The 19,921-nt window shown below is 36.6% G+C and overlaps 1 protein-coding gene across 1 annotated transcript in view; it reads left to right on the forward strand.

Annotated features, from left to right (window-relative positions):
* DRD4 (dopamine receptor D4) overlaps window positions 1–19,921 on the forward strand; it is a 38,423-nt gene that overhangs the window by 17,274 nt on the left and 1,228 nt on the right. The window contains exon 3 of the mRNA XM_072421664.1: window positions 1,328–1,899. Coding sequence (XP_072277765.1) covers window positions 1,328–1,899 — 572 coding nt within the window. The remainder of the gene's footprint in view (window positions 1–1,327; window positions 1,900–19,921) is intronic.

The following is a 19,921-nucleotide window of genomic DNA, read 5'->3' on the forward strand; positions in this document are numbered from 1 at the left end:
GGATCGCAGTGGAAATGCAGAAGAACTCTCAATGGCGTTTCTCCATTGAGAGTTCTTCTGTAGTTCCACTGCAATCCCCGGGCACTAGAGGGTAATTAACTTCTAGTGCCTGGGGATCTTCCTAATGAATGCGGCCATGGCTGCATTTATTGAGAACAGTAAGCGATCCGCTACACTAGAGGTTAATACTGTGAATCCCCTGTGAATCCTCCTGTTATAATTTCCTCGATCTTCCGATGGTTTCACGAAATCGGTTAGTCGAAATTTCACAGAACCATCGGAAGTTCGAGGAAATTTTTGAAAGAATGCCAGAGGCATTCTTGCTCATCCCTAATCAACACTACTTATTCACTGCTCCCCTCTACATCACTCATCCACTGCTCTCCTCTGCACCCCTTGTCTACTGCTCACCTCTGCACCCCTAAAGCCACCAATCAGTTGAGCACAGTTCTTCCAAAACTGCTTACTTGTGCACTCCTTTTTAGTCAATTCTCTTCACCTCATATTTTTCACAAATCCAAGAACTCAGCTCTGTGTTGTAATAAACTAGAGTGTGCACTTTGCTAGCTAAGCTGTCAATCAGCATGAGTTGCTTGCAACTTTTATGCTTCTTAAGAGCAAGATATTGATCATATTGAGCAAGATATACAACATGAGTATTTTACTAAAAGAAAAGGCTATTACACTTACCTTTGTAAGATATCTGTGTTTTTTCCACATTCACAATTAGCCTGACATTTGGATGTTGCTTTCTCTGTCTACCCCTTGGCCCGGCCCTCGCCACAGTCAGACATCCCATGTATCTTTATATTGCCCATCTATACAGGTAGAAAGAGCACTAATGTCATCCTGTTGGCCCTGCCAGATGGAGTTGAACCTGAAACTATGGAGGCACCATCAGATCGGAGGTCAGCCACTTATTAACCACTGGAAAAACCCTGGTTGAGATTGGCTGTTCTAATGTATTGTTTGGTTATAGGCTAACACATTTTTGAATCCTGGAATTTATCTCTTAGGTACAGTTTCAGCAATAATGGGTTGTTAATGTAGGCTTGTATAAGTTCAGCATCAGAATTTGTGAAGTCCACTGTGGACACATTCACTTGGAAGATTTACCAGCAGAGAATGTTGGTTAAGTGTCCAATTTGCTGCCCAATAAATAGACCCCTTAAAATTTTACCTGTACATTAGTAGTAAGGCCTTATAAGTAACAAATTGCTATAGAAAACATAGTTGCTGCTCTTTCCTAAACATTAAATATATCTAACGTCGAAAATGTTTTTCTTTTTTTTTTCTGAATAACAAAATATTGCTCTTTGTTTTTCAGGTTCATAGCTGTCTCCATCCCACTGAACTATAATAGACGACAAGTGGACAACCGCCAACTCTTCCTAATCTCTACCACATGGATTTTTGCCTTTGCTGTGGCCTCCCCAGTCATTTTTGGACTTAACAATGTTAAAGACAGGGATCCAACTGAATGTAAACTGGAAGACAATAATTATGTAGTGTATTCTTCTGTCTGCTCTTTTTTTATCCCATGTCCAATAATGTTGGTTCTGTACTGTGCAATGTTTCATGGACTCCGCAAATGGGAAGAGACAAGGAAGGCGAAGTTACGGAGTCATATGTCCCCAAGACGTAAACCACCGAGCCAAACACTCATATTTGATAGAATTGATAGGATTGAACGTAGCCACACAGACAGCAAGCTGGATGAAATTCTGTATGAGCAGTCAGACTGCCCCTTCTCCAAAGCATATGTGGACAATGGTCATGGGATACAAACTATAGCTTACCCTCATCTCAAATATTCATCAAGTATGGAGCCAGAACGAAAACATACCAAGATCAACGGGCGAGAGAGAAAAGCAATGAGGGTACTTCCAGTTGTTGTTGGTAAGTTGAGAGTTTCTTACATTATTACTGTAATTATTTGCATAAAAAATGATAGAAAGGGACAAATATAGTAAACACGACACTACTACTATAATGAATGAAAGATAGTCTTAAAAACTTTGACTTTATATTGTCACCTGCTAAAGATACAGAGATGTTCCTTCACAGAGTTCATGTCACATGAGATCCTTTTCCAGAATGTGAGATAGCAAAGATCTCTATATCATTTAAAAAGCTGTAATCATAATCTGTTTCTGGGCATTTCAATTTTCTTGGATAATAATAGAAAGAAAAGATGAAATCATGTTGAAAGATATCTACCATTGTTTGTCGTGAAAGTATGCTTTCAAGAAATACCCACTAAAAATCAGTATTTATCAGTCCTTCAAAGTTTTCAAACCTAGTACAATCTATGAAAAGTTTTTTAGCTTAGTGACAGTAGTATGTCAACTGCAGAGCCAAGGTCAATCTGGTAGTGCAGAATATGATGAAAGGTCTACATCTGGGATATGATAAAAGATTGTAACCTGCACTAGGCAGTCCAACTTTCAAAAATGTATCGTACAAGTGCTTTACTGTTGGTTTACTTGTAAAAAAAAATGTTCTTACCTAGTCCATATTGACACTTTTCCCTTAGGTTTTATTTGAAATTTTAATGTTTCTATTTTTCTATTTAAATGAAAAATATATTTTTATTTTTTGTTTGCCTTGTTTAATATATTTTATGGTGATGTATTAATACACAACATTTGAAAACATAAACTGTATTAGTAACTTTGACACACTTTTTGCTAAGTGTTCATCATCACTGTGGGACCAGTGGAGTGTAGCAATCAAAACCTTCTTAGTATGAGAACTGATCTTTGTGGTTGACACTATAATGATGATTATGTTCGTATCTCTGTTAAGTAACTGATTTTCTTTTGAAAAATAAGTGTAATAGGTTGTATAATAATTGCCTTTATTATACAAGAAATAGTTAATATTATATATTCATATGTTGGTCACATGGTGGGGTAAAATATGAACAGACTTGTTTATTTGTTCAACATGTGTAAATGAATAATTTGCTACATGTAACCTATCAAAGAGGTAGCAGTAGTTTATAATGCAGTGCTTGCGCACAAATCAGGTTTTTCGGGTGGAAGGATGTTGGCATTGTATAATTGCATTAGGTAAATGCAGTTAAAAAAGGGGTGAACTGCAGCTCAGAAAAAGTTCAAGTGATGTCTGAATAATCTCACAAGGGTCGCAAACTGATGTTAAATACATTTGCCTATCCACATGTGCAAAGCCTGTGCGAAATCCTTATTGTCATTTCAGCCTTGGTATATCTCTGAAATCATACCAACAGTACCAACATCCCAGCGCTGGACTTTTACAATTACCTTACTTAAGTTTTAGGGTCAGATTTACCAATGGGCAAAAGCAAACAGATGGTGTTTTTATTAATGGGCTCATATTTGTTTATTCAATAATAGTCATGTCTTAAAAGTTTATTCTTTTGTTTTATTATTATTTTTAATATTATGTTTTTTGGGTAAAAATGTGATTCCAGCAGAAGGGTGCTATTCAGTGCACCAAAGTATGCTTACAAGGAAATGTCTTCTTATTGTGCATGGCCTGTGCCTTAGTATTGTATAAAGCAGTCTTTCTTGACTTTTAAAACATGGGAGAACATTTAAAACAACTTTCAGGTCTTTAGGGAACCCCTACATTATCCACGTCTAACAGTATATTAGGGTGGTTGGATTGGGGGAAGAATTCATCTTACATTTGTGGCTATTGAGAAGAACGTCACTCTTACAGATAGCCAAAAAGATCATTGGTGTCAGTCAAACTGACCTGAGAGGCACAAATTGCTCATTGTTCAAGGAACCCCTGACAACCTCTGAAGGAACCCTGGTTGAAAAACACTGGTCTACTGGAGTCATTAAAGGGTCCCTGTGCAAGACCATTTTTTTGGACGGAGCCATGCAACTTCTGGCAAAGTAAAAACACTCATTCACTGTGTACCAATTTTCAGTTAGATAGAAGTAGGACACTTTTAATATAAATAGTCTCAGTTAATACATGTGGCTATAAGTATGCGCAAATAATATTTTTGCCCCCGAAAGATTCACATTGCTTTATGGGATGCAGAAATAAACTCAATTTTAAACTTCAATTCAAGTACAAATTTGCACAAATGGCATTCTGGGGGATCAAGGCATACAGACATAAATAATGGAATAAAGCTTTAGTAGCATATAGTGGACGCTGCAAGCTGTTACTGCTGGGTTGTCACTTATTAGCTGTAATTGTTACACTTTAATCAGCTACAGGTAAAGAAAAGTGTCAAGACTTGCTTTGTATTGGCATGGTGTTATTTCTGCCCAGATGGGAAAACGTGTCAGTCAGACTACAAACTTTTAGTAGATCTGTCCCAACTAATATAAAATTATATTATTTATCTTCTACATTGTCGCATTGCCTAAATGACACATTTGTACAGATTAGTAAATCTATAATAAAACACAAGAACAGCTGTTCTCCAGATATCTCCAGATGTTCTATTCACCATGTCAAGCACCACCAATCCTTAGTTCTTTCCCTTTTATTATGTACATAGGCATAAAAGGCATAAATATGGTAAAGCATCTTCACTGACTTAATTCTACTGCATGGCACCAGGTATATGAGCTGATATCTATATGACAACCCTGGTAAACAATTTAAATAGTTATTTTATATATTTTAAATAAAAAAATGTAGGCAAGGTTCAGACAGAAAATTCTGACAGCATCACTATACCAGGTGATACTTCATACAGCAATTAAACTGATTTAATTAAAAATATTTATACTGTTAATACACACTAGAGTTGTGAATAGAGAATGAATGAAAAGGAAGCGTAGAGAGCTTCAGTGAGGACACAGTTAATTCTGTAGCACAGACACCATCTGTGTGAACAAACACCTGCTGAACATCCAGTGCATTTTGGGAAACAGACGTCCTTCCAGATGGCAATGAAGGGTGAAATGCCAGACCTTGTTAAAGCCAATGATGCTGTGCAGATGCCAATGTAAAAGTGGATTAGTATGACCCTTTGCTCACTATGACACTGATTTCATAATTATTATATTCATGATGCTCTCCAATGCTGTGCTAATATTCAGATTACAGAAATGCAGTTTCTTGTATATTAGTTTTTTTTTATTATTTATCCCATATAGCCCCTACTATAATGAATACAGTACTGAATTCCAAAAGTTCCTTCCCCAATAAAGAACCCAGCAGGTTCGTTATTTTAGATCACCATCTGACATCTTTACATTTCAGAAATTACAATGACTCCACCCCCAGCCGCAGATCGGTATCCCTGCCTCCCCTAATCACTTGTTAATAAGAGAATCAATCATGGATAATTGAACAGAGAAGGGTGCACCATGATCGGGTCGGTATTGGCCCTGACATAGGGCAGTGCTTGAAAGATAGTAGTAATGTAATCACAAGGTAGTATGTAATTCACTATGCTATCAATCTCAGTTTGGGTGAATAGAATACAAAATTTGAGCTCAGGAAAATAAAGCAATGTCTTTTATAGGAGAATATTATTAAAAATAATATAGATACATCATGGTATTACAGATCTGTTATTAAAAAGAATAAATTACCTTTAAAATAAAATATTGCATCCATATTTACAGACCTCTGCTATAAACAGCCAGGCTGCTAATGCCACAACTTAATAGTGGAGGTGAACAGGACAGAAAATGTCAGATCTATTGCAATTGTTGAAGAAATCTGACCAGATTCAGAAATTCTTAATTTCTTGTGAAAATCACTAGAAATGGCCAGTTATAGGAATCTTGAACAATATAAGCCAGTTCTGTTCTGTTCACCGCTAATTGTGTCTACAAAACAGGCATATTGTATGCCACAATGGGAAAAATTGCCTTTTTGTACTTGCAGTAACAGTGTTTCCAAGCACTTTGCCAAAAGCTGTTTCCCTAAATCCCTTTCCCAAGAAACATTTTACTTAAAAGCATTTTCCTCAAAGTACTTTTCCCCCAAGTAATTAGCAGAAGGCAGGGATGGAATTTTGGGCAAGAGGACACTCTTTGCGTCTGGAGGAAAAGAAGTTTAAGCTCCGGATAAGGAAGGGATTCTTCACTGTAAGGTCTGTGAAAATGTGGAATTTGGCTCCCTCCACAAGTAGTTTCAGCAACTACTAGAGATTTATTTAGGAAAAAGCTGAACGCTTTTCTAGAAGCACAGAATTTACCTGGGTATTAGGACTTTAAAGTAAAAATAGCAGCGACTGTTGATTCAGGGAACATCCCATTGCCTCATGGAATCAGGAAGGAATTTTTTTCCCCTGGTGAAGCAAATTTTACCAGGGGTTTTTGGGTCAACTATGTCTTATAGAGTTTTATATCTGGGATATGTTTATTTCCCTAGTGTAACTTTATTTCCATTTAACTATGTAAAAAATGTAATGCCCAAGGCTGACCGGCAAGTGTCAACCACATTTTGCAGACAGCAGCATATTCTAAAGAATAGTACAAGTCTTCAGACTGCCGAGCCCCATCTACTGTATTGTGTAGTTACAGTTTACCCAATTGGCTCCTTATATCTAGAACTGGACTGCTAGGCGATTGCGGTGACGTTTTCAGCATAAGGCTCTAGGTTTACAAATACATAGTTTGTTAGTTTAGCCTCCCCAGACCCCACTCTTAGTTGTCCTCTATGTGACTATCATCTCTCACTTATCCTGTTAGTGTGATACTAAGGCTAGCAGACAGGCAGAAGGGGCTGTCATTTAAAGGGGCACATCTCCAGTCTTCTGTATGCATTGGTGTCCATAAGTTCTTTATGTTCCTGGCATTTGGAAACGTTGAGTCTGTTTGTATGATGGAATATATGGGATCCCATAAATAATAAACCTACATGCACATCACAAACTCCCAACTTATAGCAATTTACACACTTTAGACTATGTTTTTTCTTTTTAATTTTCTTTTTTTCTCTATTATATCCTGTTTTTCTGAAGTATCATTGTAGTGTATTATATAAAAGGTAAAAAATGCAGAATCCATTCTGAACACCAGGATACTGGAATTAAATTAAACCCAAAAATTTCAAAATAGAATTACTTATAAAATGGGCTTACTAGACAAGCCTGGAAGCATAGGAGCACTTAAAACTAGATTATTAGATTAAAGAGGACATAGAAGCCTATTTTTCAATTACACTGTGCTATTGACTTATTTAGTGACTTATTCAGTGACAGAAAGTTATTCAGGTGACTTTGACAGATCTGCTTTGCCCTATTCACATAAATTATTCTGCTCTATTGTGAGAAAGAATCCCAGTACTGCTAATTGTGCCCAGTATGTGCCATGTACAGTGTACAGAGAGATGCAATAGTGGAGTCACCAAAGGGTCCCACATTTTGTAACTAAAATTTCATTGAAAAATTAACATTTTTTTCTTATAGTAAGGACTCTTACTCTGTGTGTTAACTAAATAAACATATGGTGTACAGAAACCAAAAATAGCCAGGAGCTAACTAGAGTACAGTAAACTGGGCATTGCCCTAGTCCCCAAATCACATAATGGCAAGGTCAAAAAAGTAAATCCCATTCAACTGGCTCAACTGGACATTTTAAAATTCATCTAATTGGCTTTCTCAGCTCAAACATATGAATTGCCTTGTAGTCTGGGACCAAGTCAGCTCCAGTTGTTCTTGCTAATATCCTGAATGTTATGCTTTCTTTGTGATTTTTTTTAAGCGTTCGAAAACTGGAGAAGATAGACTATCATGGTAGAATCTGGGTGATTCAGCAAACCTAAAAAATAGATCAGGTCCAGGATTGAAAACATATGTCAACTAACAGTAAATATTTTTAGGAAATCCATTCAGGTTTGCTGGATCACCTAGGTTCTTCCATGATAGCCTATCTTCTCCAGTCTTGGAAAGTCTTAATAAATCAGGCCCAAAGTGTACTTTTCCCAAACGCTCATGGGCAAACCTGGGTAATCCAATAAATCTGTTTTTTGATTGATTTCTTATAAATCCTTTGTTATTATTTCGGAAAGTTTTCAGTCCTGGACCATATCAATTCCAAGTTTGCTGGATTTACCCATGATAGTCTATCTTCATCAGTCTAGGAGAACTTTAATAAACCAGGTCCATAGTGTAAACTAGTATAGGTATTTAAGGCTGCTCGGGCCTAGATGTTTTTCAACTAGTGCAGTGCTGGTCTGTACTGTAAAAAGGTATCCAACGATATTAATATGTCCACTGAACAAAGCTGAAAGAATAAGAGATAGAACGTACAAAGGGCTTCTTTTCTCAGGGCTCTAGCAGACAAACAGTGGCAGCAAACCATTGGTAAAATAAATATCCAAGTTCACTTTGCAAAGAGTTAGGTTGTTTGTTGGGTTGGGTAGAACGATGAGTGCAACTAATTTTTTTAAATAATTTACAATATATTGGCTTGCCTGGTGTAGTCTTTTTTTTTTTTACATGGTTCATAGGTAAATGAAGACTCACTCTATTTTCTGATACCGAGCCCAGGCAATATTTTTCCTGAGAAAGAAAGTTTTTTATTTAACAGGAAACTTCCAAACTGTAACATTCAGGGCACATCTCCCAATACAGGTCCAAGAGCAGTATGCAGTAACTCCCAGCAACCAATCGGAGATCATCTTTTACAGTTCATGCTTGACTATATCAGAAGATGGTATAATAGGTTGTGGCATTTTACTCTTTTTTTGTGTACTGTTTTATGAACTACCAATTAACTGTCAGTACAGTAAAGTTTGGGCAATAAAAGAGGATTTCTTATTGGTGGAGTTACTGCGTCCTACTTTTTGACCCATTAAATAAGTTGTGAGCTTCAGCCACACAACCTAAATTTGGAGACTTTTTATTTGAAATTATGATGGTACGTACTCCTAAATGTTAATTTAAAATTTAAAAAAATCAAAAACATAGCTGATATATAAAAAAGAAAAGCAGCAAGTCCTTTCATCTGTTTTGTATACAAAATAACATAAAACACAAGCCATACTGTAGATATATAATTGACACACATCCTGTGCCAGGAAATCATATGGTACTCAGTACCGTATCTGCCTCTCATCACTGATCTGACAGCTTTTGAATCATTCTTCTAGGTGTCTCACAGCAGCTTCATATTTCATTCATAGGCAATGAAATATGCAACAAGCAATTTTGGCTACATTTAGCCCTTTGGATGAACTGTATTCTTATCAAGGGAGAAGGTGAAATTGTTGGTTTTTGGTGGTTTTTGAAGAGCGCAGTGGGTTTTAAATGGTTGATGAGAGCTTTGGATGCTCCATTCATCTCTCCCGGACCTGTTTAATCCCACATAATGGAAAAGATAGTGCAAAAAGTACAATAAAAATGTAAATATACAGTACACAAATGATCAAACACACAATAAAAAAAGTACAAAGAACTGAAATGAAATTGATGTAGCTGCTTTAACACAATGTATGTAAGGATGCAACTTAAATCTCAATGGCTCATTTTAATTTCTTTAGCTAAATACACATAAAGGTATAGTAAATCCAAAGGTGTGAAAGGTTTTACAGTTAAAGTGGAACTAAAGTTGTGCATTCCAAAGTTGAAAGCAGGCAGGATTTTTATAGCAAAAGAGACAGGGGATGTCCCTGCTTGGTATTCCGGCATCCCCTGGAGTTAGACTGAATGAAGTCCTGCACACATGCGTAGGAATTATGTAATTCTGGCCTGGCCAATCAAGATTACTGAAGATCTGACACTAGGAAAAAAGCAGATGAGTATGGAGGCACCAGTGATGGAGCGAGAATAGGTGATTATTAAAAAAAATGTGATCAGGCAGGTATGTTCATTTTCTTGCACAAAATCAACCTTAAAATTGTAAAAATCTTTGTTTAATGCTCATTATTTTGCTGATTTGAACTGAAATTTGAGTTAGGATTTACTGTGCATTCAATACCACAGAACACCAGGCACCATAGATGTGAATAGTGCCTTACTATATTCTATTATTAAAAACAAAGTGTTCCTCACAACCAGCTAAACAGCCAAACCAAAGTATCTTCTTTATTTTATAATTCAGGACAGACCTTTCCCCGACAAGATCTACTATGTAACAAAAGCTTTACAGAGAAAAGCCAAATCACCTAGCAGGGAAGGCTGAAATCCAGACTCAGATCATGTACTTATCGGCTCAGATATTTTATTTTGTGTAGGCACAGTCCTCTAATATGACCTCACCTTTGGCAGAAAAAGCAAAAACCTGTCTGTTCTCAATGAAAAATCATTTGTTGAGCTAAGATATTTACATGCCCTTGAAGTTTTTTTTCTTTAAATTGTTCTACTGTATTTATGATTGAGGGTTTCTTTGCAATAAAATGTATTTTGCTAACAAATCCCCTTATTGCAGTACACAAAGTAATTTGTAACAATTGAATAAACATCAGAACGTCTCACAATGTAGAAACTTGTACCAATTTATCAGTACTAAGGCTCCAAAGGAATAAGAATAATAATGTAATACACGCTTTCTACAATATGTATCACACTATTTTATACCTAGAAATAGTTTGTAACTATCTATAAAAACAGACATTTTATCGGAGATAAACAAGACTTTCTTTGTTAGCAAAGTTTGGTATTTCGGATTAAAAATTAAATTCAACTTTCTGAGAATTGTTTTTATTATAGGATAGGGCAGCCTTTCTCAATCTTTCCCTTGAAATACCTTTTGGATTTTAGGGTTTCCCTGCCATAATAACTATATCCATACCTCAAAGTATATTAATGTGATGGTTAATAAGAAGAATGCCTCCTATTTTGCTGGTCATTGAGAATAATGTCACCCTAATAGATAGCCAAGGATCATTGGGGGGACTTAAACTAAACTGAGAAGCACAAATTGTTTAAGGAGCCCCTATCAACTTCCAGTGGTTGAGACATACTGCGAAATAAACTTTATGGTTACATACAGTATTCATTGCTGTTTTGATCTATCATAAACTTCTGAGAAGCAGCACATATAGATACACTCTATGCTGCATTTTCAGTTTTCTGCTTCCTCCAATTGCTGTTGCTTTATCTAGTTTATATATATAAATGTTTAAGATACATAAGAATGGAATGGGAGTAAATTGAACCTTTAATTTAAATTGCTACATACCTATTCAAGCAGCTACAGGAAAATGTTTCCTCTGGCAGCAGCTGCAGTTGAAATTGGACTATTGCTCTCTGTAGTGAAGCAGTGGCCTCCCTCCAGAGGTCATCTGCTGAGTAACAGCAAAAGTTCTGAAATCTGCAAAGCTTTTTCTCCCTAGGAGTTCCTTGGAGAGCTCTGACCTAGCAATGCATCTGCAGAGAGATCACCACTCTTCCAAAAAGAAAAAAAGTCCTCCTTTGCAGCTGCTGACGACTTTGTTTTGGTTCAAACTGAAAGTTCAATAGGATTTTAAAGATGATCACAGTTATTATTAGCAATATTTGAACTTAGAATCTAATTTTACTAAAATGTATTTAACAAACTTAACTTTCCCAGAGTTGCTTAATTCATCTCCTATTAGATTTTGTCCTGCTGTAGATCAGAACTATGACAAAATGCCTCCCTTTTTGTATTTGCATTTCTGTTTTATCTTTAATCGATAATCCTCACAACAGCGTTATAAGCTCCAGAGATGACAGATTCTCTAACTCTCCTTGCTATTAACTTTTTTCCCTGCTGCACATCATTCTTGTTGCACGTTTACTTGTTTCTGCTCCTCAGTCTGTTGAGCACCAAAATTGACTGTCATTTCTGGCTGATTCTCTGGTTTATGAACTTGTATACTAGATAGCATCTAGTGTACTCCCCAAGAGAGAAGATAGACTATCATGGGACAACCAGAAAACCTGGAATGGCTTTGTGCAAAATTATTTTCTACTAATTGGGAAATGGTTTCAGTCCTGAACAATACTTTCCAGGTTTGCTAGTTATTCCAGGTTCCCCTATGATAGTCTATCCTCTCCAGTCTTGGAGAACTTTAATAAATCGGTCCCTATATGTAGTTTCAGAAAAGGAACACAATAAGGGCTTCTTCTTTTTGCATTTAAATGCAGCATAGCTCATTTTCATGTATTCTAATGACCCATATCAAAATACTATATTTGCCCTTCTTAGCTGGAAAAGCTTTTCATGGGATCTGATGCCCTCACTGGCAGTTAACACACTTATCTGTCCCGGTTCTTCCAAATTTTTGTTGTCCAGGTCATGTCCTAGGGGGTACTGCACACTCACAGCCATCTGCTGTTATTAACAATACTTTTTCCAATAAAATCCATCAGAAGATATGACTTGTGCCACGTCCATGATAGTCTAATGAGCCTGATTTATTAAAGCTCTCCAAGGCTGGAGAGAATACACTTTCATCAGTGCAGCTGGGTGATCCAACAAACCTGGAATGGATTGCTAGCAAATGTTTTGAATCCTGGACCAGATCCATTCCAGATTTTCTGGATCACTCAGCTTCACTGATGTATCCTCCCCAGCCTTGGAGAGCTTTAATAAATCAGGCCCAATCTCTCTGGTCTTGGAAAGCTTTAGTAAATTAGGCTCTCTATAGAAGATGGTCAAAGACTAAAGGTATGCTATAGGACAGGCATGGGCAAACTACCGCCCACGGGCTAATATACGGCCCAATACAGTGGTTTCTCTGGCCCTTTGGTGGGTGCTCCGCGGCTCTGGCCAGTCCCAACCGGCCAGAGCCACTGAGCACGTCCCGGCTTGTTGAGGTGGGCGGGCTATGTCCCTGCACACAACCCACCCACTCCCCCATCACAGGCTCTGAGCTGCGATGGGAGTGTGGGCGGGGTTATGCCATCATGACGTCACGTCACTGATTTATTAAAGCTCTCCAATACTGCAGAGGATACATTTTCAACCCTGGAATAGATTTCCTAAAAGTCATTTGCTATTTGTTAGCAAAAGTTTTCAGTCCTGGACCACATCCATATCAGATTTGCTGTGTCACCCAGCTGCACTCATGAAAGTGTATCCTCCCCAGTCTTGGAGAGCTTTAATAAATCAAGCCCACTATAAGAGATGGTTAAAGAATGCAGCTATGTTAAAAGAGATAGTTAGAGACTACAAACATAACTGACAAATGGTCAAAGGCTGCTGGTGTGCTACAGGTGATGATCAGAGGCTGTTAACATGCTGTAAGATGAGATGTATGAGAGTGAAGATGCCATTCAGTAGACAGTCACTGGAAACACATTACATGGAACTGCTAGAGGTCACTGCAATTACAACCCCTTTAGAAAACTATGTGTTTACATGTATGTTCCCTACACTTTTTTCTTGTCCCACATTTGATTTTTCAATCTGCATTACAAAAGATCAAAGAAAGGGTAACAATAACATAAATAGCATGCAGCACAGAGGTATCTTGAAAGATATAAAGTAAACCATTTAACTACCAATACAGTCCAAAGAATTTTTCTCCCTCCTATGAACCAAAATACAAACTACCCTCTACCCCGAAGGCAGCAAGATCCCTGCATCCTTTAGGTTGGGTAAAAAGGAGTTAAAGGCAAATTTTTTAGCCATTTTTTATTTCTGTTTGTGATAAAAAGTTGTCTTCGAAGTAGTTTTGGAAGGAGATGAAGATTAAGCCAGTATTGCTGTCCCTATGGTCTTTTCTTTGCACTTCCCTTATTAACATTCAGTTTTCACCAATGTAAGTGCCAAGCAATGCCTGGCTTTAGTTAATAGATGTCACATCAGATGTCTGCTTACTTCTTCTCATCCCAGAAAAGTACAAACCACAGGGCCAAGATAATGGGCCTTGTGCCCAGATTTGTCCGGCCCTGTTTATAATTATTACAGGTCAGCATAAACATTTTCCTAATAGGCCTTACATACTTAGGACTAATCAGAGGAAATCCACTGTGCCTGAAGGAGCCCAATATTTATAAATTGGATAAAAATATTTATCTTCACAATTGTTTTGGAATGCATATTCTGACAAATACTAAAAAATAATAGGGGCTTTTTCCACTGGCTTTTGCATTCCCATAAAAGTCTATATGAATGCTAAAACTGCAGCAAGACAACTGCAGGTCAAACATGCCTCTTAATGAATGTTTAAAATTCATGATGCAAAATGTTTCCATGTCTTTTTATTATGATATATATATGTTTTTTATTTTCACACCATAATCACTAATTCCTATTGTAGCTTTGCAGATTTTGGTTTCACCTGTCTGTTCATAGGACAATGAATATACATTTTTACTTTGTTTTATACATTTTACCCAAACCCAATCATGACATCTCATATAGGCATTGAACCTGCTATTGAGGTCCCTGTTCATTCACTTATAACTCATTGTACAGCAGCCTTTCTCAAACTTTTTAACATAGGGGAACCCTTGAAATATCTTTCAGGTATTTAGGGACCCCCTGCTATAATTCCTAAATCCACAACTCACAGAGCATTAGCTTAGTGGTCAATTGGAAGAATGCCTATTACATTGCTGGCCAGTGGGAAAATGTTACAGATAGCTAAATAGATCATTGGTGTCAGTGGTAACTTACCTAAGAGATGAAAGTGTTCATTGCTTAAGGAACCCTGTTTAGGATCCACTGGTATACAGTATGTGCAGCTCTTCTAAAAATGCATACATCACCACATTATGAAAATTATGCCCCAAAAATATAAATGGTCAACACAAAAGCAACTCCAAACTCCATATGGAAATATACATCAATCAAACAGTATGTTAAATCAATCAATGGTTCCAGAAAAATAAAAAGAATATATAATTTCTTTATTTCCATTGTTACAACAACCCATGTAATTAGTATACTTTTGTGTGTAGACCCAGTAAAACATTCCTCTACACCTATTGGAGTTAGGCTCACCATTTTAGTTAGACTCACATTGTATAAGAGGTCATATGGACTGTGAGTCAAAACTGGGACTCATAATCCATACATTTTACCTCCTTTTTTCCCTACAATATGAAGTTCATATATATATATATATATATATATATATATATATATATATATATATATATATATATATATATATATATAGTTTAATGCCAAAAATATGTACTCATACAGTGAGTGAGTGTGTTGTCACTAAGACAGGCGTGTCCCAAGCAGGGTCAGCAGGTGACAATAACAGAAAAAAGTTAAGGTTAAATATTTAGGAAGTGAAGGGCTAGGTGTTAGGAGGTGTTTTGGTGTAGGATATTGTTAAAGATACTCTGTAACAAATAAAAGGTTTGAACACTACTGACCTATAAAACTTTCCAGTTGATGGCCTCAGTCTTTATTCTTACACACCATTTGTAAAAAAAAAAACAAAAAAAAAACCTACCCAACTTTTATAACTTTTATAATATAAAGCTGGATCTGAAGCTGAATATAGTAAAACCCACTACGGTAATAGGTTTTATCCCTTGATGGCAATTAGGTTCACTGAAAATGATACATTTAGTCTGAAAAGTCCATGGTATCATCTGTTTCATCCAGTGAACTCTCGTCATTAAAGAGATAAAAATGTACAGCACTCCAGCCATTCATATTACACTATAGTCACCTAATACATGTCTTGTTAAACACATTTAACACTGTTTTTATCCTAGTAACTATACCTCAAGTATAATTACATTTTGGATGATCTAGAGGAAAACATGACAGTACAGAAAGCTGTGAATGTGCAGATTATGATTGCTCACACTGCTTTCTCGTACAATTCTATTAATGGTTGCCATATGAAGAAAATAGGACATCCATTTTTTAACCTATTTTCCCATACTATTATTATTTTGTTTACACAACACTATCAGGTGCCCAAGTCCCATGCCAATCTTCCATTCATCAGCAACATGCAGGGGATCAGGACTGCTGGGCTGTGTGTGAGACCGGTGGTCTTTCACCAATGGTCCCACATGTCACCTATTCAGTAACAATTACTGTTCCCCAGTCAACATAATTCCTACTGATTAAGGGGGCATATAGGACTGCTGGATTTTTACATGGAGTGGAGGTAACATGATTTCCAGTGTGCTTCCAGGATAAAGGAGAATATTGAAGAATAAAAAGAATCCATCCAAAACCTTTTACAAAATCAGACCTTATAGAACAAACCATCTTCAACTGGACTTTAAAAGTGATTATGATAAGATAATAAGATAACAGCCACACAGTAAATGCATTGTTTCTATAGGCTGGCTGACTCTTCAGGCCTGATTTACTAAAGGCAATTCATGTTTGAATTTAGGTGTGCCAGTACTTAGCATATATATATGTATATATATATATATATATATATATATAGCTGACAGTTCATAGCAAATCACTTTTTCATCATATACTATTATGTACACAGTGGCAAGTACCTACATATCTATGCAGTTCTGATTTCCATGAGATTGCCCCTGAACTGGAACTTAATGTGGGTACCAGATCACCAACCAGCTGTACATGAAAAGTGATCTTCCAGTTTCTAGTCAATGTGGTCTATGGTGTAAAGGGGTTCTGGAGGGAAAGCGCGGAAAGGTGGAAGGAAGGGGTCAGGAAGGAACAATAGCATGTGTTGAATCTGAATGTTAAAGTTAGTTTAAAGGAAGGTCTGATCTGAAGAGTACTTTTAAGGGGGAAGACTAATTTGGAACCTAAAGGTTAGGTGAAACTTTAAACATTTTTTCTCCCACTACCATAGAGGCAACACCAGATTCATTTAAAAACCCTAAAGTCAGATGCTTACAATCAATAATTGAAATTTTTCAGACTCACTTCCGATCTGTTCATTGTATCAAATCACAAATAAAAACTTGTGAGTAGGTCTTAGCTGGAAACCCTAGCTGTCTGGCACAGCCATGTTCTTAAAACTGTACAATATACTTACATAGTTACTTATTATTTACTATATAAATATCTTAGCATTGAAGACAATACCCGGTTATGGTAATCTACAGATTGCAGATGCCTGGGGTTCATTGGGTTCTACAAAGCAATGATAATAAAAAATTTCAATGGATTAATCAAGGATTGCAGGAGGTCATTAAAGTATTTGAAAGGAGAAATCAAATTGCTAACTTTCACACAGCCTTTAAATCAAATACAATATTCAAATAGCTATAACAGCTTCCACTCTTCTGCAAAAGCTTCCACAAGATTCTGTAGTGTCTGTCAGTATTTGTGTCCTTTCAATATAAAAGAGCATTTATAAGATTAAATACTGACATTGAACAAGGAGACCCAACTGAACCAAAATGTACAAAGTGATGATAAAGGAATACAGCCAATTCTGCTGCCATTGCTTTTCAATCAACATTGTATGGCTATGTGCTTCATTTTTTATGCTCACAATAAATTATTTATTATAAGTATATGGGTACACATATTCTTCCTTTACATCCCTTTTCTGTTCTGTTTTCTAAACCTATTATAGGGATTGAAAGAGGTGAAATAAGCCCACTTGTGTTCAACTGCACTTTGCAGGCTTTGTCCGCCGTCAGTTCATGATTAGTAAAGGCCTCTGACATCAATGAGCTTCTAAATCACTAGTGACTGTGAGCTTCATTCAATCCCTGGATCCAAGTTTAGTAAAGCTTCTTTTAAAAAATAGATAACTGTCACTAATGTTTGCTTAACATGCGTGACGCACAGCTTGGATTTTGTCACATGATGTGACTGTGACCATTGCCGAAGACACACTGAGATATAGCAACAATGTCCTGCTTCTTTATAACATACTGGACCTATGACTGACCGCATTGGTATTATTCTTTATATACTGCTTTTCTTTTGGACCCAAATAAAAAAAAAAAAAGAAAAAAATTACCCAATGCACTGCAAAGCAACACACCTGTATTCTATTGCATTCATTGTTGCAGTCTGTGGGTCAGGCTACATGTCTATTAGAGTCTCAGAAGAAATTAGCACATGCTCACCCCATGTAACACACATTGTTGCAACATGCACGAAACAGTATAAATGGGCCCTAAATGATGGCAGCATGACCAGTGGTATGGCCCAAGTATACCACCAGCTGAGTATCCTTTCACTAAGAAGCGCCCATCACTTCCATCTCATAAAGTTAGGAAATATACTAAAGCCTCGCTCAACCCAATTATCCCAGGGGAACCCGTAAAATAATTTTTAGGTCCTGGGGAACCCTTGTTGAAACCAATTTATTTGGGGGTTCATAGAAAATAAGTTTCTTAAACTGGTGGCCATTGCAAAGAATGCCCCCCCCCCCCTACAGTGGCGGCTGGAATACCAGTCTTACAACTAAAAACATCATTAGAGTCAAGCAGTTACTATACAAGGATTTCCAACTCTATTGCAAACTGAAAAAAGAGAAAATGTAGTGCCTCTTATCCCGACGCATTTCACCAACTAGCTTCTTCAGGGTTTTGTTAAGACTGTTTATCAATAATGAAGATAAATTTCCTAGGTGATAGGGAAATCCAAATAGACCTGAATGCCTGATTGAGGGGCCAAAAAATATCCTTGATACTTTTAGGGGTATTTCCTCTTTGCTACTGGCAAAGTCCCTCAGGCCAGATGTAGTGGGTAGGTGCAGGTCCACTACATTTTTAACTCTTTTTTCTTTGACATATGTATGGAAAGCCTTGTATAGTAACAATCATATATCCCATGATGGTAATGGGACTGACCCCTCTATCAATTATATGTATATTTTAGATGTATTGATATACCTAATCTGTTTGCTTTGTTTCCAATATAATTTAATTTTCGCCAAAGACCAGTCTTCTCTTATCTTTTTATGTATATATTTTATTTTTTATTTGTTAATCACTGTATGTAGCAATGTGTATAAAAATCACAAAGGGGTCTACTATTTAGGCAGTGAATCAGATATTTATTGAAACATTCCATGGTGGAGAATCTTCCAGGTGCATGTGTTTCAATGACAGTAACTGATTCTCCACTAGGGAATGTTTCAGTAAATATCAGATTTGCTGATTTATAAAAAGACCCCAAACTGTAATAAAAACCTGCAACGGTTGGTACTTCTGGACCAATGAATACCTTCAAATTTCAATTTTTGTCTGTATTGCATCATGGTAATTGAGAAAAAAATGAATGTTTTAAAGTAGTTTGTGGCCGGATTGTGGCCTACTAATAGGTAAGGCCTGGGCTGGACTAAACCCCTTTAGAATATTTGATTTGCACATATTTTAGCAAATTTTTATTTTTAATGTCAAGTTTAAAAACAAATAAAGCCAAACTTCTGTTTTTATTTTTATCTCCCCCTGTTAGTTACCCTATTTTACCTAGGACACAAAGTATGAAAAATCCAAACTGTTTATGATTCTGTTTATGTGGGATCTTGCAATAGGAAAATCTGTTTCTGGAGGGAGTTGTCCTCATTTTGTGGTATATCTCTGAAAAACTATAGAACAACTCACAAGTTTTAATTGCTATATGTGTCCCCATGACTGAAAATAAGAGAAATGTGTAAGTTGTCACTAGAACAGAAATCAAGAGAAAATGTTCCAATGAGGACATTTGTTCATAAGAAAATACATCTTTCCAAAGGCATAAAACTGACAAACAGACAGAGGTTCTCAAATATTCCTTTTCTTTAAAAATGTCAATATAATTTCACTTTCCCTACTCTATACGAATATATAAAATCAGTCAAACAAAACAATGGCAGATTCAATTGTGGGATTGGATCCCTGGTTTGTTGGATCACCTAGCTTCACTGGTGAAAGTGTATTCTCTCTAGCCTTGAGAGCTTTAATAAATCAGGGCCATTGTCTTAAAGTATTTTTTTTCTAGTAAACTATAAACAAAGATCTGACATTTTGAGCCTACCGATGCCTAATGTTATGCTGTACTCACATTTTAACAGATTTGAAGATAACTTGCATACCAATAATAACTGTGCAGTTATCACATTCTCATGCTACTTGAACAAGTGTAACAGAATAACACCTGTGTAGAAATAGTCGTCACAGATG

This window comes from Pyxicephalus adspersus, chromosome 9 (genome assembly GCF_032062135.1).
Source record: "Pyxicephalus adspersus chromosome 9, UCB_Pads_2.0, whole genome shotgun sequence".
NCBI lineage: Eukaryota > Metazoa > Chordata > Amphibia > Anura > Pyxicephalidae > Pyxicephalus > Pyxicephalus adspersus.